At 38.1% G+C, this 16,132-nt stretch overlaps 1 protein-coding gene across 7 annotated transcripts in view; it reads left to right on the top strand.

Moving 5' to 3' along the window:
• MYRFL (myelin regulatory factor like) overlaps positions 1-16,132 on the top strand; it is a 113,447-nt gene that overhangs the window by 28,749 nt on the left and 68,566 nt on the right. For 5 of the 7 annotated variants that reach the window (XM_027593971.2, XM_027593968.2, XM_027593969.2 and 2 more), the window contains exon 3: positions 15,981-16,048. The exons of 1 other annotated variant lie outside the window; for it this stretch is intronic. In XM_027593971.2, coding sequence (XP_027449772.2) covers positions 15,981-16,048 — 68 coding nt within the window. Of the gene's footprint in view, positions 1-6,473; positions 6,552-15,980; positions 16,049-16,132 lie in introns of those variants that run through there. One more of the 7 variants, XM_027593972.2, reaches the window with a different exon arrangement.

Below are 16,132 nucleotides of genomic sequence, written 5' to 3'. Positions count from 1 at the left end.
AATATACTTTAGCTTCATCCACATCATTGCAAATGGCAAGATTTCGTTCTTTTTGATGGCTGAGTAATATTCCATTATATGTATCTGTTTTTGTGTCAGTACCATACTGTCTTGATGACTACAGCTTTGTAATAGAACTGGAAGTCCAGAATCATGTCTCCAGCTTTGCTTTTCTTTTTCAGGATTATATATATAATCCTGAATATATATGTGTGTGTATATATATATATGTGTGTGTGTGTATATATATATATATATATACACATACCACATATATATACACATGTGTATATATATATATATACATACCACATATATATATACACATGTGTATATATATATATATATATATATATATATATATATATATATATACACATACCGCATTTTCTTTATCCATTCATCAGTTGATGGACATTTGGGCTTTTTCCATAGTTTGGCTATTGTTGATAATGCTGCTGTAAACTTTGGGGTGCATGTGCCCCTTCAAATGTGTATTTTTGTACCCTTTGGGTAAATAACTTGTAGTGCAATTGTTGGGTCATAGGGTAGTTCTATTTTTAACTTTTTGAGGAACGTCCATAGTGTTTTCCAGAGTGGCTGCACCAGCTTGCATTCCCACCAACAGTGTTAAGAGGGTTCTGCTTTCTCTGCATCCTCGCCAACATCTGTTGTTTCCTGTGCTGTTAATTTTAGCCATTCTGACAGGTGTGAGATGGTAATTCATTGTGGTTTTGATTTGCATTTCCCCGATGGTGAGTGATGTTGAGCATCTTTTCATGTGTCTGTTAGCCATCTGGATGTCTTCTTTGGAAAAACGTCTATTCATGTCTTTTGCCCATTTCTTCCTTCCTTCCTTCCTCCCTCCCTCACTGCCTCCCTCCCTCCCTCCCTTCCTTCTTTCCTTTTCTTTCATTCTTTTTTAAAGACTTATTTATTTATTTGAGAGAGAGAGAGAGAGCACATGCATGAGTTGGGGGAGGGGCAGAGGGACAGAATCTTCAAGTAGACTCCCTGCTAAGTGCAGAGCCCAGGGCAGGGCTCAATTCTATGACCCATGAGATCATGATCTGAGCTGAAACCAACAGCCAGAAGCTCAACTGACTGAACCACCCAGACACCCCTCTTATGCCTATTTTTTAACTGTATTATTTATTTTTGGGGTGCTAAGTTTGTTAAGTTCTTTATAGATTTTGGATACCCACCCTTTATCAAATAATGTCATTTGTAAATATCTTCTCCTATTCCATAGGTTGCCTTTAGTTTTGTTGATTGTTTCCTTCACTGTGCAGAAGTTTTTTATCTTGATGAAGTCCCAATAGTTCATTTTTGCTTTTGTTTCCCTTGTCTCCTGAGACATGTCTAGTAAGAAGTTGCTACAGCCGAGGACAAAGAGGTTGCTGCCTGTTCTCTTCTAGGAGTTGGTGGTTTCCTGTCTCACATTTAGGTCTTTCATCCATTTTGAATTTATTTTTGTGTGTGGTGTAAGAAAGTGGTCCAGTTTCATTCTTCTGCATGTTGCTGTCCCATTTTCCCAACACCATTTGTTGAAGAGACTTTTTTCCACTGGGTATTCTTTCCTGCTTTGTTAAAGATTAGTTGATCATATAGTTATGGATCAATTTCTGGGATCTTCTAGTCTGTTTCATTAATCTATGTGTCTGTTTTTGTGCCAGTACCATACTGTCTTGATGACTACAGCTTTGTAATAGAGCTGGAAGTCCAGAATCATGACATCTCCAGCTTTGCTTTTCTTTTTCAGGATTGTTTTGGCTATTCAGGGTCTTTTGTGGTTCCATACAAATTTTAGTATTGTTTGTTCTAGCTTTGTGAAAAATGCTGGTGTTATTTTGATAGGGTTTGCATTAAATGTGCAGATTGTTTTGGGTAGTATAGACATTTTAACATTTGTTTTTCTAATCCATGAGCATGGAATATTTTTCCATTTCTTTGTGTCCTCTTCAATTTCTTTCATAGGTTGTCTATAGTTTTCAGAGTACAGGTCTTTTACCTCTTTGGTTAGGTTTATTCCTAGGTATCTTATTGTTTCTGGTGAGATTGTAAATGGGATCGATTTCCTAATTTCTTTTTCTGCTGCTTCATTTTTTGTATGTAGAAATACAACAGATTTCTCTATGTTGAGTTTATATCCTACAACTGTGCTGAATTCATGTATTAGTCCTAGCAATTTTTTGTTGGAGTCTTTCAGGTTTTCTGCATAGAGTATCATATCATCTGCAAATATTGACAGTTTGACTTCTTCCTTGCCGATTTGGATGCCTTTTATTTCTTTTTGTTGTTTGATTGCTGAGGCCAAGACTTCTAATACTATGTTAAATAGTAATGGTGAGAGGGGGCATTCCTGTCTTGTTCCTGACCATAGAGGAAAAGCTCTGTTTTTCCCCATGAGGATCTGAGGGTAATATTTAGAATGAAGTCTGCTGGGTAATATTTTGAGTATAAGCTTAACTTTATAGAAATTGCCAAATTTTCTAGAGCAGCCTTACCATTTTCCATTACCACTAGCAGTGTATAAGACATCCAGTTGCTTCTCTTCATTGCCAGTTCTTGGTATTATCAGTTTAGAAAATTTTTATTATAGCCATTCTATAATAAAAAGCCATTGTATCTCATTGTGTGTTAACTTGCATTTTCCTAATGACTAATGATGTTGAGTGTCATTTTGTGTGCTTGTTTGCTATTTATACATTTTCTTTGGTATAGGTTCTGTTTAAATTTTTTGCCCATTGGAGTTTTCTTACCTTTGAGTTTAAAGAATTGTTTAACATTCTGGATATAAGAACTTTGTTAGATATGTGATTTGTGAATATTTTCTGCCAGTCTGTAATTTAAGTTTCCATTCTTTTAACAGTATCTTTCCCAGAACAAAGTTTAAAATTTTGAAGATGTCCAACTTATCTTTTTCCTACATGGTTTATGCTTTATATCTAAGAAATACAGATATTGCCCAATCTAAGCTTTCCAAAATTTTCTTCTGTTTTCTTCTAAAAGTTTTAGAGTCTTGCACTTTACATTTAGGCCTATGATCCATTTTGAATTAATTTTTTATAAAGTTTGAGATATAGGTTGAGATTAATTTCTTTGTGTATGGATGTCCAATTATTCTGGATTTATTTGTTGAATAGCCTAGGAAGATTATTAAATTAAATTAAATTACTTTTACACTGTAGTAAAAAATCAGTTGACCATATTTGTGTAGATCTATATCTAGACTCTAGACTGTTCCATTGATCTATGTGCCTATCATTTTGCCAATACTGCACTATCTTGATTATTGTGCTTTTATTATAAGTCTTGAAATCATATAGTGTAAGTGCTCCAAATTTGTCTTTTTCAAAACTGTTTTGACTATTCTAGTTCATTTGATTTCCCATATAAATATTATAATTAGCTTGTTGATATCTATACAATCATGCTGGGATTTTGATTAGGATTGTGTTAAGTCCAGAGATCTATATGTGGAGAACTGATATCTTAACAAAATTGAATCTTCCAATCCATCAACATGGTATATCTCTCCATTTGTTTAGGCCTTCTTTGATTTCTTTCATCAGTGTTATATGGATTTCAGCATGTAAATGCTGCACAAATTTTGTTAGACTTATATCTAAATATTTCGTGTTTCTCTTTGACCTATTGTAAATAATAATTTTCCCCCTGAAGTTTTAGGTTCCAATTATTCATTGCCCACATATAAAAATAGTATAATGTTTATAAATTAAGCTTGGGTCCTACAATCTTAATGAAGTCATTTATTAGTTCTGAGAGCTTTTTAAATAGATTTTTGGGGATTTTCTGTGTTTACAATGATGTCATCTGCAAATTGGGACTGTTGTATGTCCCAAACTCTATGCCTTTTTTTTTTTTTTTAAGATTTTATTTGTTTATTTGAGAGAGAGAGATGCATGAGCCAGGGGGCAGGGCAGAGGAGGTGAAAGAGGGACAAATGGACTCTGCCCTGAGCATAGCGCCCAACTTGGGGCTTGACCCCACGACCCCGAGATCATGACCTGAGCCAAAATCAAGAGTCAGACACACCCAACCAACTAAGCCACCCAGGCACCACTAAGCATAGTTTTCTTTGAGATTATATTGTTTGGGATTATATTGTTTTTGAATTTGTAAATTAAAAATTTTCAGTATATCTGGAAAGTTTTCAGCTATTATTTCTTCACATTTATTTTTCTGTACCAATGTCTTTCTTACCTCTTTTTAGGACTCCAGTGATACAAATGCTAGACCTTTGATACTGTACATAGGTTCATAAGTCTTAGCTGATTTTTTTTCAATCTTTTTTCACTCTGTTGTTCACATTGGATAATTTTTTTTGATCTGTCTTCAAGTTCACTGACCTTTCTCTGTCATCTCCATTTTGTTATTGAGCCTATTTTGGTATACTTGTAAATGCCCTCCCCTCTCTCCCCCATGAAAGAGTGAAACTGGACCTGAATCTCAGTAATGAGGAAACCTATCTGTGGATATCTCTGGTACCTGGCCCTTGCTGCTCTTTGCTGACAAGAACATCCTTGCTGAATGACCACAGGATGAAGGGAAGCTCAACATTTTGAAAGCTAGTTAAACACAAACACACACACAGCTAGTGGGTGGCCAAATGTGTGAGCCCACATTCTGAGCTGGCTCTTCTGCTCTAGGCACTGTGTGGGCTGAATTCAGACACTAATTGCCCCATGCCTTCCCTCACATTCCCCTTCACTCCATCCAAACCATGGTTGTGAATTCCTGAGGAAAGAGTGGGTGGTATGTATCCTTACCATCTCTGGCCTGAAAACAATCTGCCAGAAGTTGTCTAGTCTCTCTTCTATGTAACTGCTCCTTAAGAGAAGGTATAGCTGATTGTACCAGGGTTCTGCTTAATCATATGGATCACTTTTATAAGTAGAAGAAAGAACTTTAGCTGTTTGGTGGGGAGAAGTGAACAAAAACCTTATTCAAAGAACTTGTCTTCTTATCTGGGAAGTCTGAAATCTGCCATATGGTCATAGTTTCCATGATAATAATGCTCCTTCCTATAGGACCAGAATTATCTCCTTATAGGCTATCACTGTTGGTTTGCCGAACTGGATTCATCCTCTACTTTTAGGGGTGGTTGGGTGTAAGGGAGGTAGAGGAGGGAATTAATATTGTTGAGCACTTACCAAGTGTTGGGCAATGTTCTTTGCATTTTTTTACATGTTCATTTATTTAATTACATATTTGATTTTACACATTTCATTCTCTGAACAAATTTGCCAAGCAGACACAATATTATCTATATTTTATAAATATGGAGGTGCAAAGAGAGTAAGTAACTCTCCACAGGTCAATAAGTGGCAAAGCTGGGATCCAAATGTGCCTGGCTCTACACATGACCTTTCTTCTCTATGCAGCTTTTAGACTAATTAGGTGATATTTGGGAGCAATGTGAACCTCAGGGAAATACATTTAACGCATCTAAAATTATCTGACAAAAGATGTGACTCAGGATGGGTCTGAGCCTTAGTTTGCAAAGATTGTCAATGTTCATACCCATTCAAGAACAGTCCAGTAATCAGATAACCTGTCATTGCTTGATAAAAACTGCTCAGGTGCATGCAGTTAAGTGAGGCTGAAATAAAAGTCTGAGCAAAAACAAGCGGAAACAGCTCCGGTCCATCCCCAACCATGAGACTGTTCAGCTGGCTCAGTGATCATTACATCTGTACAACCTATTCAAAGACTCCAAGTGTTGACTATTTCTAAACACCTGGCTCTCTTTGCAGGTTAGTTGCATTCCTCTTAACAGCCCTGAGATGTAGGTTTTCTTGCCTGGGTTCACAGCTAATAAGTAGTAGAACTAGGATTCAAACCTAAGTTTATGACCAATCTTGAGTCACTTCCCATCTACTGTATTGCCTATGAATTATGCTTTTAAAAAATGTCAGTGACAACTCTTTGCCAAAACGATCTAAGAGACCACGAGGCTGCAAAATTGATGAGACCCAGTTTGAATCTCATAGGGAGATTTTCACATCTCAAACATATTCAAAAATGGAATTATTGGCCCTGTGAAACAGATGCCCCTAGATGCTCTATGGAAAATTGGTCCCATGAGATGCTGTGGGGGATAAAGAAAAGCTCCATGATGAGTAAATAAGCTTATGAGTCACTGGCTTCAACAAAGACAAAGCTAAATGAACTTTACTGCAGGACTTTTCAGAGCCTTTGTTATGCTAATGTGCAACTGGAGAAGAGAAATAGTATACAGTGTTTCTCAAATTTATTTGGCCTTTGACCCCTTTTGGGAGGCAGGTACCCATGCATGAGCATTGGGATACGCCCCTCAGGACTTTCTCATCTTTCTGTGTGAATCTAATTGGTATGTTGAGGGAGCTAAGGGCAGTCGTGTCAGCATGTGAAAATTTCTGAATATTGACCTTAACCCTTTGTTTCCTTGTGTGGCAGAGTCCAGGGCAGCTGTCTGCCCAGGAGGAACAGGCTGAAGTCCTCTGATTTCCCTAGGTTAGCCAGCCAGTTACCTACTAGGTACACAGGTAAGCTCTGGTGGACACACTGGGAAATGTCTAAGTCTGGAGAGCTGCTTGAAGGGAGGGGGGGCTAGATATTTAGGGGATAGCATAGAACCCTGGAGGTTGCAGGAAGAAGGACAAGAAGAGTGTGTGTGTGTGTGTGTGTGTGTGTGTGTGTGTGTGTGTGTCTATAGAAGGAAGACTCCAGAAAAGAGACTAGTGAATCTTAAAACAGGCTGTTTCCTTCAAAAATGCCCAGAGGTTTACCTCCTTCCTTTCTTTACTCTAAGTGTGTGTCAGGGAGCAGCACTCACCTGACCTGGGAGCTAGAAATGTAGCATCTCAGACCTTCCCCCAGAAAAGCTGAATTAGACTCTGCATTTTTAATAAGATCTTCATGGAATGTGCATGCACATTATAGATTGAGAAGCCCTATGTTAAGTCACACAAACATGCCTCCTTCTCCATCACCTCCTATGTTCCAAACCAAATAATTTGGTTTGGTTTGAGTAAGTGTTCTCAGTGGAGGTCATATCATATTGAGTTTTAGGCTGGCCTTGGGGTCCTACCTATGGAGTAAGATGGAACTAGCTGAGGGCACTGGGGTGACACCTATTCACAGGTCTGAATGGGTGACTTCACAGGAGGTGGACTGTAAAGACACATTAGGTCCATGAGGAATCAGCTGCAGGTTTTATTTTATTTCATTCTAATAGTGGAGCTTATTCTGGGTTTTACTTAGGACTTGGCTTATTGGGGTTGGACAGTAAAATGGGCTAGGAGTCAATGACCAGCTGCATGCTTTAGTTCTGCCACCAATGGGGTGGGGCTGATAAGCTCTTTACTGTGGTGTTGTGAAAGGGGTGAGGTAATATGTGTAGTTCTGTGAGAAGAGTTTGTTTAAAGGCTGTGTGAGTTCATTGACCAGTTTGACTTCTGGGTTCAAACTGATGCAGTAGGAGGAAGGCTAAACAGAATCCTGGGCTGAAACAGTATTGGCGACATCTTGGTTCTAAAGATATTTGTGGAAAATTACCTATAGTAATTAATTTGATTAGGAGAGTCTGTGTTTAAATCATCACGTGTTTTAGAGCATTAACTCTGGTGGTAGACCACTTGATTTCAGCTTAACTAGTTGCCAGATGAATAATCTTGGTTAAGTTATGTAACCTCATCAAGCCTTAGTTGTATTGCCTATGGAATAGGGACAATAGTAATACCTTTCCCCATGATGGTAGTTGAGATTAGATGAGATAACACATGCAAAGGGTGAGCTTGGTGCTTGGACCAGGGTAGGTTCTCCATTAAGGTTTATCTATTTCTAAAGCAACAGAGAGGAGTGGTGGTGGGAAGCTCAGGGTCCTTGCAGTTTGCCAATAAAGGACTGGAGGGGTGGGGTGGCATCTTGCTTCCTCTGCCCTATCATGAAATTATTTTCTTGGGCTATTTATCCACTGACAACGTTTCTGCGAAGGCCCTTTCTCACCCCACCTTCCAGGTTGTGGGTACAAACCCTAACCAAGCTTGATCAAGTATTTATTGTGTGTCTACAACATGCTCACCACTGGGACACTGTGCAAGACACACACACACACACAGTATTAAGATATGTTCTTAATGTAAATGTCCACGTGGGAGCGATAAATCCCATACATGAAAAATTGGAGAAATTATTTTCAATAGCAACTATGTCTATAATTGGGAGAGGGAGTAAAACAGTGAAAAAAACAGATGAAATCCCTGCTATTAGTTTACCAAGGGCAGTGTGGTGGGAAGCAGCCTGCCCTGACCTAGGCATTTTTCTCTGAGTTGGTGGTGCATGGTGAGAATAAAAGCACACTGACTTTTTTTAGGTGTAAGTATTGTTTTTAAATTCCCACAGACAATGCATTTCCTTATTGCCTGCTGCTGTGGTGAGACGCTCCCATCCCTCTACTCTTGGTACTCCACTGCTGTCATGCCGCTCTAGTGGGAAGAGAAAGACAATGGCATATAGTATAAAGTCATTCAGTAAGATGAAGAAAAATAAACATAAAGTAAGGGAGTAGGAAGAAGGGTGGGGGAAGGCTACTATTTTAGATTAGATGGTCAGGAAAGCCATCTTTTAATATATGGACTTATATATATAACATACTTATGGCCATATGTAGTATTAAAAAAGCAGTAATTCATATTTATTAAGTACCAACTCTATACCAAGCACTGTGCTAAGTTGAGCTCACTGTGAGCACAACAGAGCTTTAGAGAAGGCACAATTGGTGTGTGAAGGCACTGGGGGAGTCATCAAAGAAAACTTGGGATTGGACTGTTGAATTGTGAGTAGTTGTAGTTGGGTATTTACATGAAGTCCATGTCTTAATACTGTATGTCCTACATAGTGCCTAGTATAGTCATGAGCACGTAGTAGGCACTCAACAACAACTTGGTCAAGCCTGAATACTATCTGAAAGAAATATTGGCTGCTTTGGGCATAGCATGCAGCTGTCATGGATATACATATAACTTAACCAGCTGGAAAGAAGAGTCCATTTGGCATTCTCTCTTTCGGTTGCATGGCATTCAACACCCCAGGAGACCATATTTATCCATTTATCCTCCCAAACACAGTAACAAGTTATATATCTGAGAGGAGGAGGTTTAGAAGGCAAATTATTCATTTTTTTATCAGTAGCTAAGAATCTGTTGATTATTACAACTATTTCCTACAGAAGGGAGAGACAGATGGCCACTCAAGGAGTGACCCATGGTTCTGTCACTTTCCAGGTCTACTTCATGGAAATCCCTTTGGCATAATAGGCAAATTCAGAGCATGAAGACCAAAACCAGTTTAATATGCATGACTGGGATTCCTGATGTGATTGTGAGTAATGAGGAGATTAGCTGCTCATAAACAGTCCCAAACAACAGTGTTTTTCTTAAAGTTAATTATTGCCTTTGTTTTAACAATTTGCTTGGTTTTAAAGGTAGCTCTCACTTATTCTTCCTTCAAATTCTCTGAAAAGAACTGCAAAATTTCTCTCAATACTAGAAAATGCAGTGAGCATGGAATTCAATAAAATAAGGGAGTAGATGTGAGTTTTGGAAAGGAGAGTAAACTGCAAGGAAAGCATTAAAAATTTCAAAATCTTGGGGTACCTGGGTGGTTCAGTCAGTTAAGCATCTCACTCCTGATTTTGGCTCAGGTCATGATCTCAGGGTCCTGGGATCAAGCCCTGTTTGGGTTCTGCTCTGAAGTCTGCTTGAGGATTTCTCTTCCTCTCCCTTTGCCCTTCCCCCTGCTCATGCACTCTCTCTAAAATAAATAAATAAATCTTTAAAATATTTTTCAAGCCCTGCATTGGGTTCTCCTCTGAAGTCTCCTTGAGGATTTCTCTTTCTCCCCCTTTGCCCTTCCCCCTGCTCATGCACTCTCTCTACAATAAATAAATCTTTAAAAAAATTTTCAAAATCTTCATTTTTAAACCATCACCACATGTTGCTGCCACTCCACAAAGGGAACTTTTATTCTCCAGGCATGCGTTCCTGTATACAATATGCCATGGCATATTTCTTGAGTGAGTTGATAATTTTCTTATGATTTTTAGATTCTATTAACATTACTGAATTCCAGTGGTATCACTAATATAAAGGTAAATAACTGCCTAGAATCTTGAATGTGGAATTGTAAGATCACAGAGTCAATCACAAAATTTAATTTGTAGATCTATAGAAGTGATACTTGTGCAGAATTTAAGAAGTCAAAGGTACTATGTGTATATGGCTTATAATGAAAACCAGCAATCCTCTGCTTCAGTCTTCCCCACGTTCCTTAGTTTGCCTCTCCCAGAGGCAGATACTTTTCAACTATTTTAGATATTTCTACCACTTTATATCTAAATGTTGTTTTATATTGCTCTTCCTACTTTATATATTTTAAGAACTTAATATCATCTTTAAGGAGGATTTAACTTTCTTATACCACACCTGACACCCACTTCTAGCACCAGCCTCCCAATATCATAAAGTTCTAGAAAAATTTTTGCTTAGGTCAATATCCAGGGCTTACGTTATTATCATTATGTATTCTCATACAATTTATTATGATTATATTTTCTTTCTTGATCTTATTGTTTTTCTTGAACCACAGCCTTCTTTTCATGATTTTCTTGGCTTTGAATGTTACTGTCATTAATTCGTCCCTCAAATTCTCTGAAGGGAACTGCAAAATTCTTCTCAGTATTAAAACACATCATTTCCTTTTCTTCTTAAAGAAATTTCTTAGGTGATCTTTGTCATTACTGATTTTTTTGTTCTATCAATTTGTACTACCCATTTGTTCTATCAATTGATGAAAGAGGGATGTTAAAATCTCCAACTATGACTGTACAATTATTTATTTCTCCTTTTAATTCTGTCAATTCTGCTTCATGTATTTTGAAGTTCTGTTATTGGATATATAAACAATCATGATTGCTATGCCTTCTTAATGAAAGGACTGTTATTACTATGGAATGAACCTCTTTATTTTTAGTAATACTCTTTATTTTGAAGTCTATTTTACCTATTTTTTTATAAAGATTTTATTTATTTGACAGAGGGAGAGAGAGCGAGAGAGGGAACACAAGCAGGGGGAGTGGGAGAGGGAGAAGCAGGCCTCCCACGGAGCAGGGAGCCCAATGCGGGGCTCGACCCCAGGCCCCTGGGATCATGACCTGAGCCAAAGGCAGACGCTTAATGACTGAGCCACCCAGGCATCTCTATTTTACCTATTTTTCATGAAATCACTTCTGCCTGCTAACACCTTTTTTCTCCATTAGTTTCCAACTTATCTGAGTCTTTATATATAAAGTGTTTCTTGCAGGCAATGTACAGTTGGTCTTATTTTTAAAAAAAATCCATTCTTACAATCTCTGCCTTTTATTGGAGTTTTAGTCCATTAACATTTAATGTAATCATTGATAATGTATTTAATTCTGCCATTATATTATTTGTCTTCTTTTTATCCTTTCTATTTCTTCTTTGTAACTCCTTTTTACTTTATTTTGTATTATTTGAATAATTTTAGAATTCCATTTTATCTACTGACTTTAGCTATACCTCTTTGCATCATTTAACTTTTTACAGTCTACTTAAATTTAATGAATTAATATTGTATCACTTTATGTAAAATGTAGAAACCTTCAATTGTATAATTCTATTTTTTTTAAAGATTTTATTTATTTATTTGACAGAGAGATAGCGAGAGCAGGAACATAAACAGGGGGAGTGGGAGAGGGAGAAGCAGGCTTCCTGCTGAGCAGGGAGCCTGATGTGGGACTTGATCCCAGGACCCTGGGATCATGACCTGAGCGCAAGGCAGACAATGCCTGAGCCACCCAGGTGCCCTGTATAATTCTATTTTATCCCCCACTCCCTCTGTGCTATAGCTGTCATAAATATTACACCTTTATTATAAATGCTACAAGATAATTTCACATTTTTCCTTTAAACAGTCCTATGTATTTTAAAGAAATTAAGAAAAAAAACGAATTTGCATTCAGATATATACAATTTTTTATTCTCTACATTCCTTCCTAAAATTTCAAGTTTCCCTCTGATATCATTTCTGTTTAGCCTAAATAATGTCTTTAACATTTCTTATTGTGCATGTCTGTTTATGGTTCCACTTAAAATTTTTTTTAATCTGACAATGTATTTTGCTTTTATTCTTAAAGGTATCTTCATCAGATATGAAATTATAGATTGTCAGTTTTGATTTTCACTAGCATTTTAAAGATATTGTTGCACTTTTTACCTCTGGAGATTCTGATGAGAAGTCATTGGTCATTTGAACCACTATTACCTTACATGCAATATGTTGTTTTTCTTTGGTTAGTTTGAAAATTTTTCTTTATTTGTGCTGATTTGACTCTAATGACCTAGGTGTGATTTTCTCCATCTTTATCTTACTTAGGATTTGCTGAGCTTCTTGAACCTATAAGTTTATGTCTTTTACTAAATTTGGGAAGATTTTGGTCATGATATCTTTAATTATTTTTCTGTTACATCCTCTCCACGGTTCACTCTCTTTCTCGCCCCTCTTTTTATGTTCATTTTCCCCTCTCTGTTCTTTAGACTGGATTATGCCTATTGATTTGTCTTCAATTCTTCTGTTACACCACCCAGTGATTTTTTCATTTTCTATTTTTATTTTCATTTCTAATTTTTTTTCAGTTCTAGAATTTCCATTAAGTTCTTTTTTAGTTTCTATTTTTTGCTGAGATTTTGTTTTTTATTCTTTCCAAACACATTATCCTCTACTCCATTAGGCTGAGTTACAACAGCTGTTTTTATAATAGCTGCAGCTAAAATCTAGATTTATCTACTAATCCAATATCTGGATCATCTCTGGGTTGGTGTCCACTAATTGTTCTTTTCCTCGATGGTATGCCATATTTTCCTGCTTCTTCATTTGTTGAGTAATCCTTAGTGTATTCGGGACATTGTGAATGTCTGGATTTTTTTTACTTTTCTCTGAAGAATATATATACTTCTGTTTTACCAGGCAGTTACTTTCCTTAAACTCAAATTATAAACTGTCTCTTGAGCAGTAGTTCTAATTTTATTTCAGTTTTGTTTGTTTGTTCATCTTGCTTTTTTGTTTTTTGGTTGGACTATGTGCAGTCAGCCCCATACGTTGATGGCTTGGGAGTCAGACTCTAGGCCCGAGTTTTTACACAGAATCTAGGGTTCCCCTCTCTGAATCTCTTTTTCCCAAGATTCCCCTTTCACTTTAAGCAGCTGTTTGTCCCAAACTCTGTTCTCTGGTTCTTCAGGTCAGAAAGTTTGTGTGTTTCTACTGGACTTTTAGCTGTTTTGTGGTTCTGCTTTCAACTGGCCCTGAGGCTAAAAGCTGTAAACAGGTAACTCACCTTATGCTAATACTTTCATCCAAGTTTCAGTGTCCCCCCAGAACCTTCTTGCTTTTGTCCACTTTCCAGTATTTTTAGGCAGATTTTTTTTTTAATTTTGTAGAGTTCACAGTATGAAAATGTCAAATCTGGTAGGAGCTTACCAGTGATATCAGAAGCAGAGGAGCTCTTTGTGGAGTTTTTTTGCATCCCTTTTTTATCTAATTGTTTATTCTTTGTCTTTTTTTTAATATTTTATTTATTTATTTGAGAGAGAGAATGAGAGAGAGAGAGCATGAGAGGGGGGAGGGTCAGAGGGAGAAGCGGACTCCCTGCTCAGCAGGGAGCCCTATGCAGGACTCCATCCTGGGACTCCAGGATCATGACCTGAGCCGAAGGCAGTCGCTTAACCAACTGAGCCACCCAGGCGCCCTATTCTTTGTCTTTAATGTTCAGGATTTGTGGAAATATCTGGTCCTTCATCTTTTGTTCCTGTTTAAGATGTTCTGTGTGCAAGCCATTATTCTCAGAGGATGAGTCTCATCATAGAGTGATTAAGTAGGGATTGGCCATTTTGGGGGGTAACTTCAAAATCTTATTTTTCCCTTTGAAGACATTCAATTTTTCTGGGGAACAATCTTCCAATTTCTTACTGTAGGAAATCTGCTTGGATGCCTGCAAAGTCAAATTGAGGAAGTGTCTCGGGGTTCAGCATTTAGACTTTTAATGAATCCTTCCATTTTTAGCTCAGTAGCTTTACAGTGTCCCTGGAATCTGTTTCTCCAGAGAGTAAACCTTTCCAACTTCCGTTGGGATGATGGAGGTAGTTGTCGGGTTGTACAGGTTGAGGAAGCTAATCTAAAAGTCTAACTGTTCCTTAATCAAACTTTCTTTTTTTGTATTTTAAGATTTTATTTATTTATTTGACAGAGAGAGACACAGCGAGAGAGGGAACACAAGCAGGGGGAGTGGGAGAGGGAGAAGCAGGCTCCCCGCGGAGCAGGGAGCCCGACGCGGGGCTCGATCCCAGGACCCTGGGATCATGACCTGAGCCGAAGGCAGACGCTTAACCACTGAGCCACCCAGGCGCTCCCCCTTAATCAAACTTTCTTTTCTTTTTTTTAAAGTTTATTTATTTATTTGACACAGAGAGAAAGCTCAAGCAGGGGGAGCAGCAGGCAGAGGGAGCTCCCTGCTGAGCAAGGAGCCTGACTCTATCCCAGGCCCCTGGGATCAGGGCCTGAGCAGAAGGCAGACACTTAACTGACTGAGCCACCCAGGCGCCCCCCCCTTAATCTAACTTTCAAATTGAGTCTTTTGTTTTCAGCTCCACCTTACTCCTGGATTCAGAGGTTCCTGGTGACTCCAATGTCTTGGGCTTTTCTGGAGTTGTATTAAAATTGGATAGGTTCTTGTTGGCTGTGTGGCTTCTGCCATCTCCAGGCAGTCTTGTTTTTGCTTTTTCCATTCTGTTAATTTAGTTACCATCCTTCCTACTTCTGTCTGCCACAGTGTTATTAAAATACAGTCCGTTGTGTGCTCTGCACATGTACTCTGTGTTCTTTTATGCCTCTTTATTCCTTTGCTTTCATTTCTGGAGGTGTTTTTGGAGGAAGGTGGCATTGTTGGAGGAAGGTTTTCTCTTCCTTTATTCATAAAGAGTGAATGAATTCTAAAGGGCCAATTTGAGGAGAAAACCTAACTTTTCTAGTAAACAATAAAAAAAGACTTTTCATTGTACGAGGTTAAAGTCATAAACAATCAAGAAAAACATGCTAGCTTACTCTCCAGCCGGAGAATCAAATAGAGGGTGGTGGTGCTCACGAATGCCTTAGAATCATGGAGTTTCCTAGCCATAAGGAGCAGGTTTTTTGGAACAGAAAATTTCACACTTTTTTAGTGGTACTCATTTTTTCTCAAATGAAATTTTACTTGTACCTCAATATATAAAACAGGAAAAGTTATGAATTTTTTCCCCCAGGCATTTAAATTTTTTCTTTTGTAAAACCACTGAGCTCATTCCAAGAGCTTTGGGATTTCCCAGTGTACAGATGGAAAACTGTTGCTTTGGTGGTAACATTTTATAAGGCTTTAGCCCAAACAGTGTGCACAACCATCTCTCTGGTGTAAGTGCTTTGAAAACGTTAAGAAGCAACAATGCTGTTAATTAAACTATAATAAACTATATACATATTTATGTCTATGTATATAAACTGTAACTGAGCTCGCACTCTGGGGGCATTATGTTATGGGTTTTATACACAGTATCTCATTTAATTCTCACAAGGATGCTAGGAAGAAGGCATGATGGTTACTCCCACATTGTAGGTGAGGAAACAGAGGCCTGGAGAGAGTAAAGTCTTGTTCATGGATACACAGCTAGGAAGTGGAAGAGCCGGGCCCCAAACCCAGTTTGGTCTGCCTCAAAGCCTATTTACTTAACACACAACACTAGGCTTGATCTGGTGGGCTTGGCCCTCATGGTGCACTTTGTGTGTTGTACCCACAGCAGTCTCCCATTTGTGACAAAGCTATAATGACAGAACAGGTCACAACAAAAGCAATGTATGTCTCTAATCCTCAGGCAGCAGCAGCTCCCAGATACTCCACCCTATTCAGCATCAGACTCCTGTTCTCCTCCACAGATCAAAGGTGAGTGCGCTCTGCCTTCCGCACACCTTGCCGTGCCCCTCTTCTTGGTCACTGGCTGCTCAGAAAGAGCCCTTCTCACCTGTG

The sequence above is a fragment of the Zalophus californianus genome, chromosome 9 (genome assembly GCF_009762305.2).
Source record: "Zalophus californianus isolate mZalCal1 chromosome 9, mZalCal1.pri.v2, whole genome shotgun sequence".
Classification (NCBI taxonomy): domain Eukaryota; kingdom Metazoa; phylum Chordata; class Mammalia; order Carnivora; family Otariidae; genus Zalophus; species Zalophus californianus.
The sequence above is the reverse complement of the archived record's forward strand: the minus strand, read 5'-3'. Positions and strand labels throughout refer to the sequence as shown.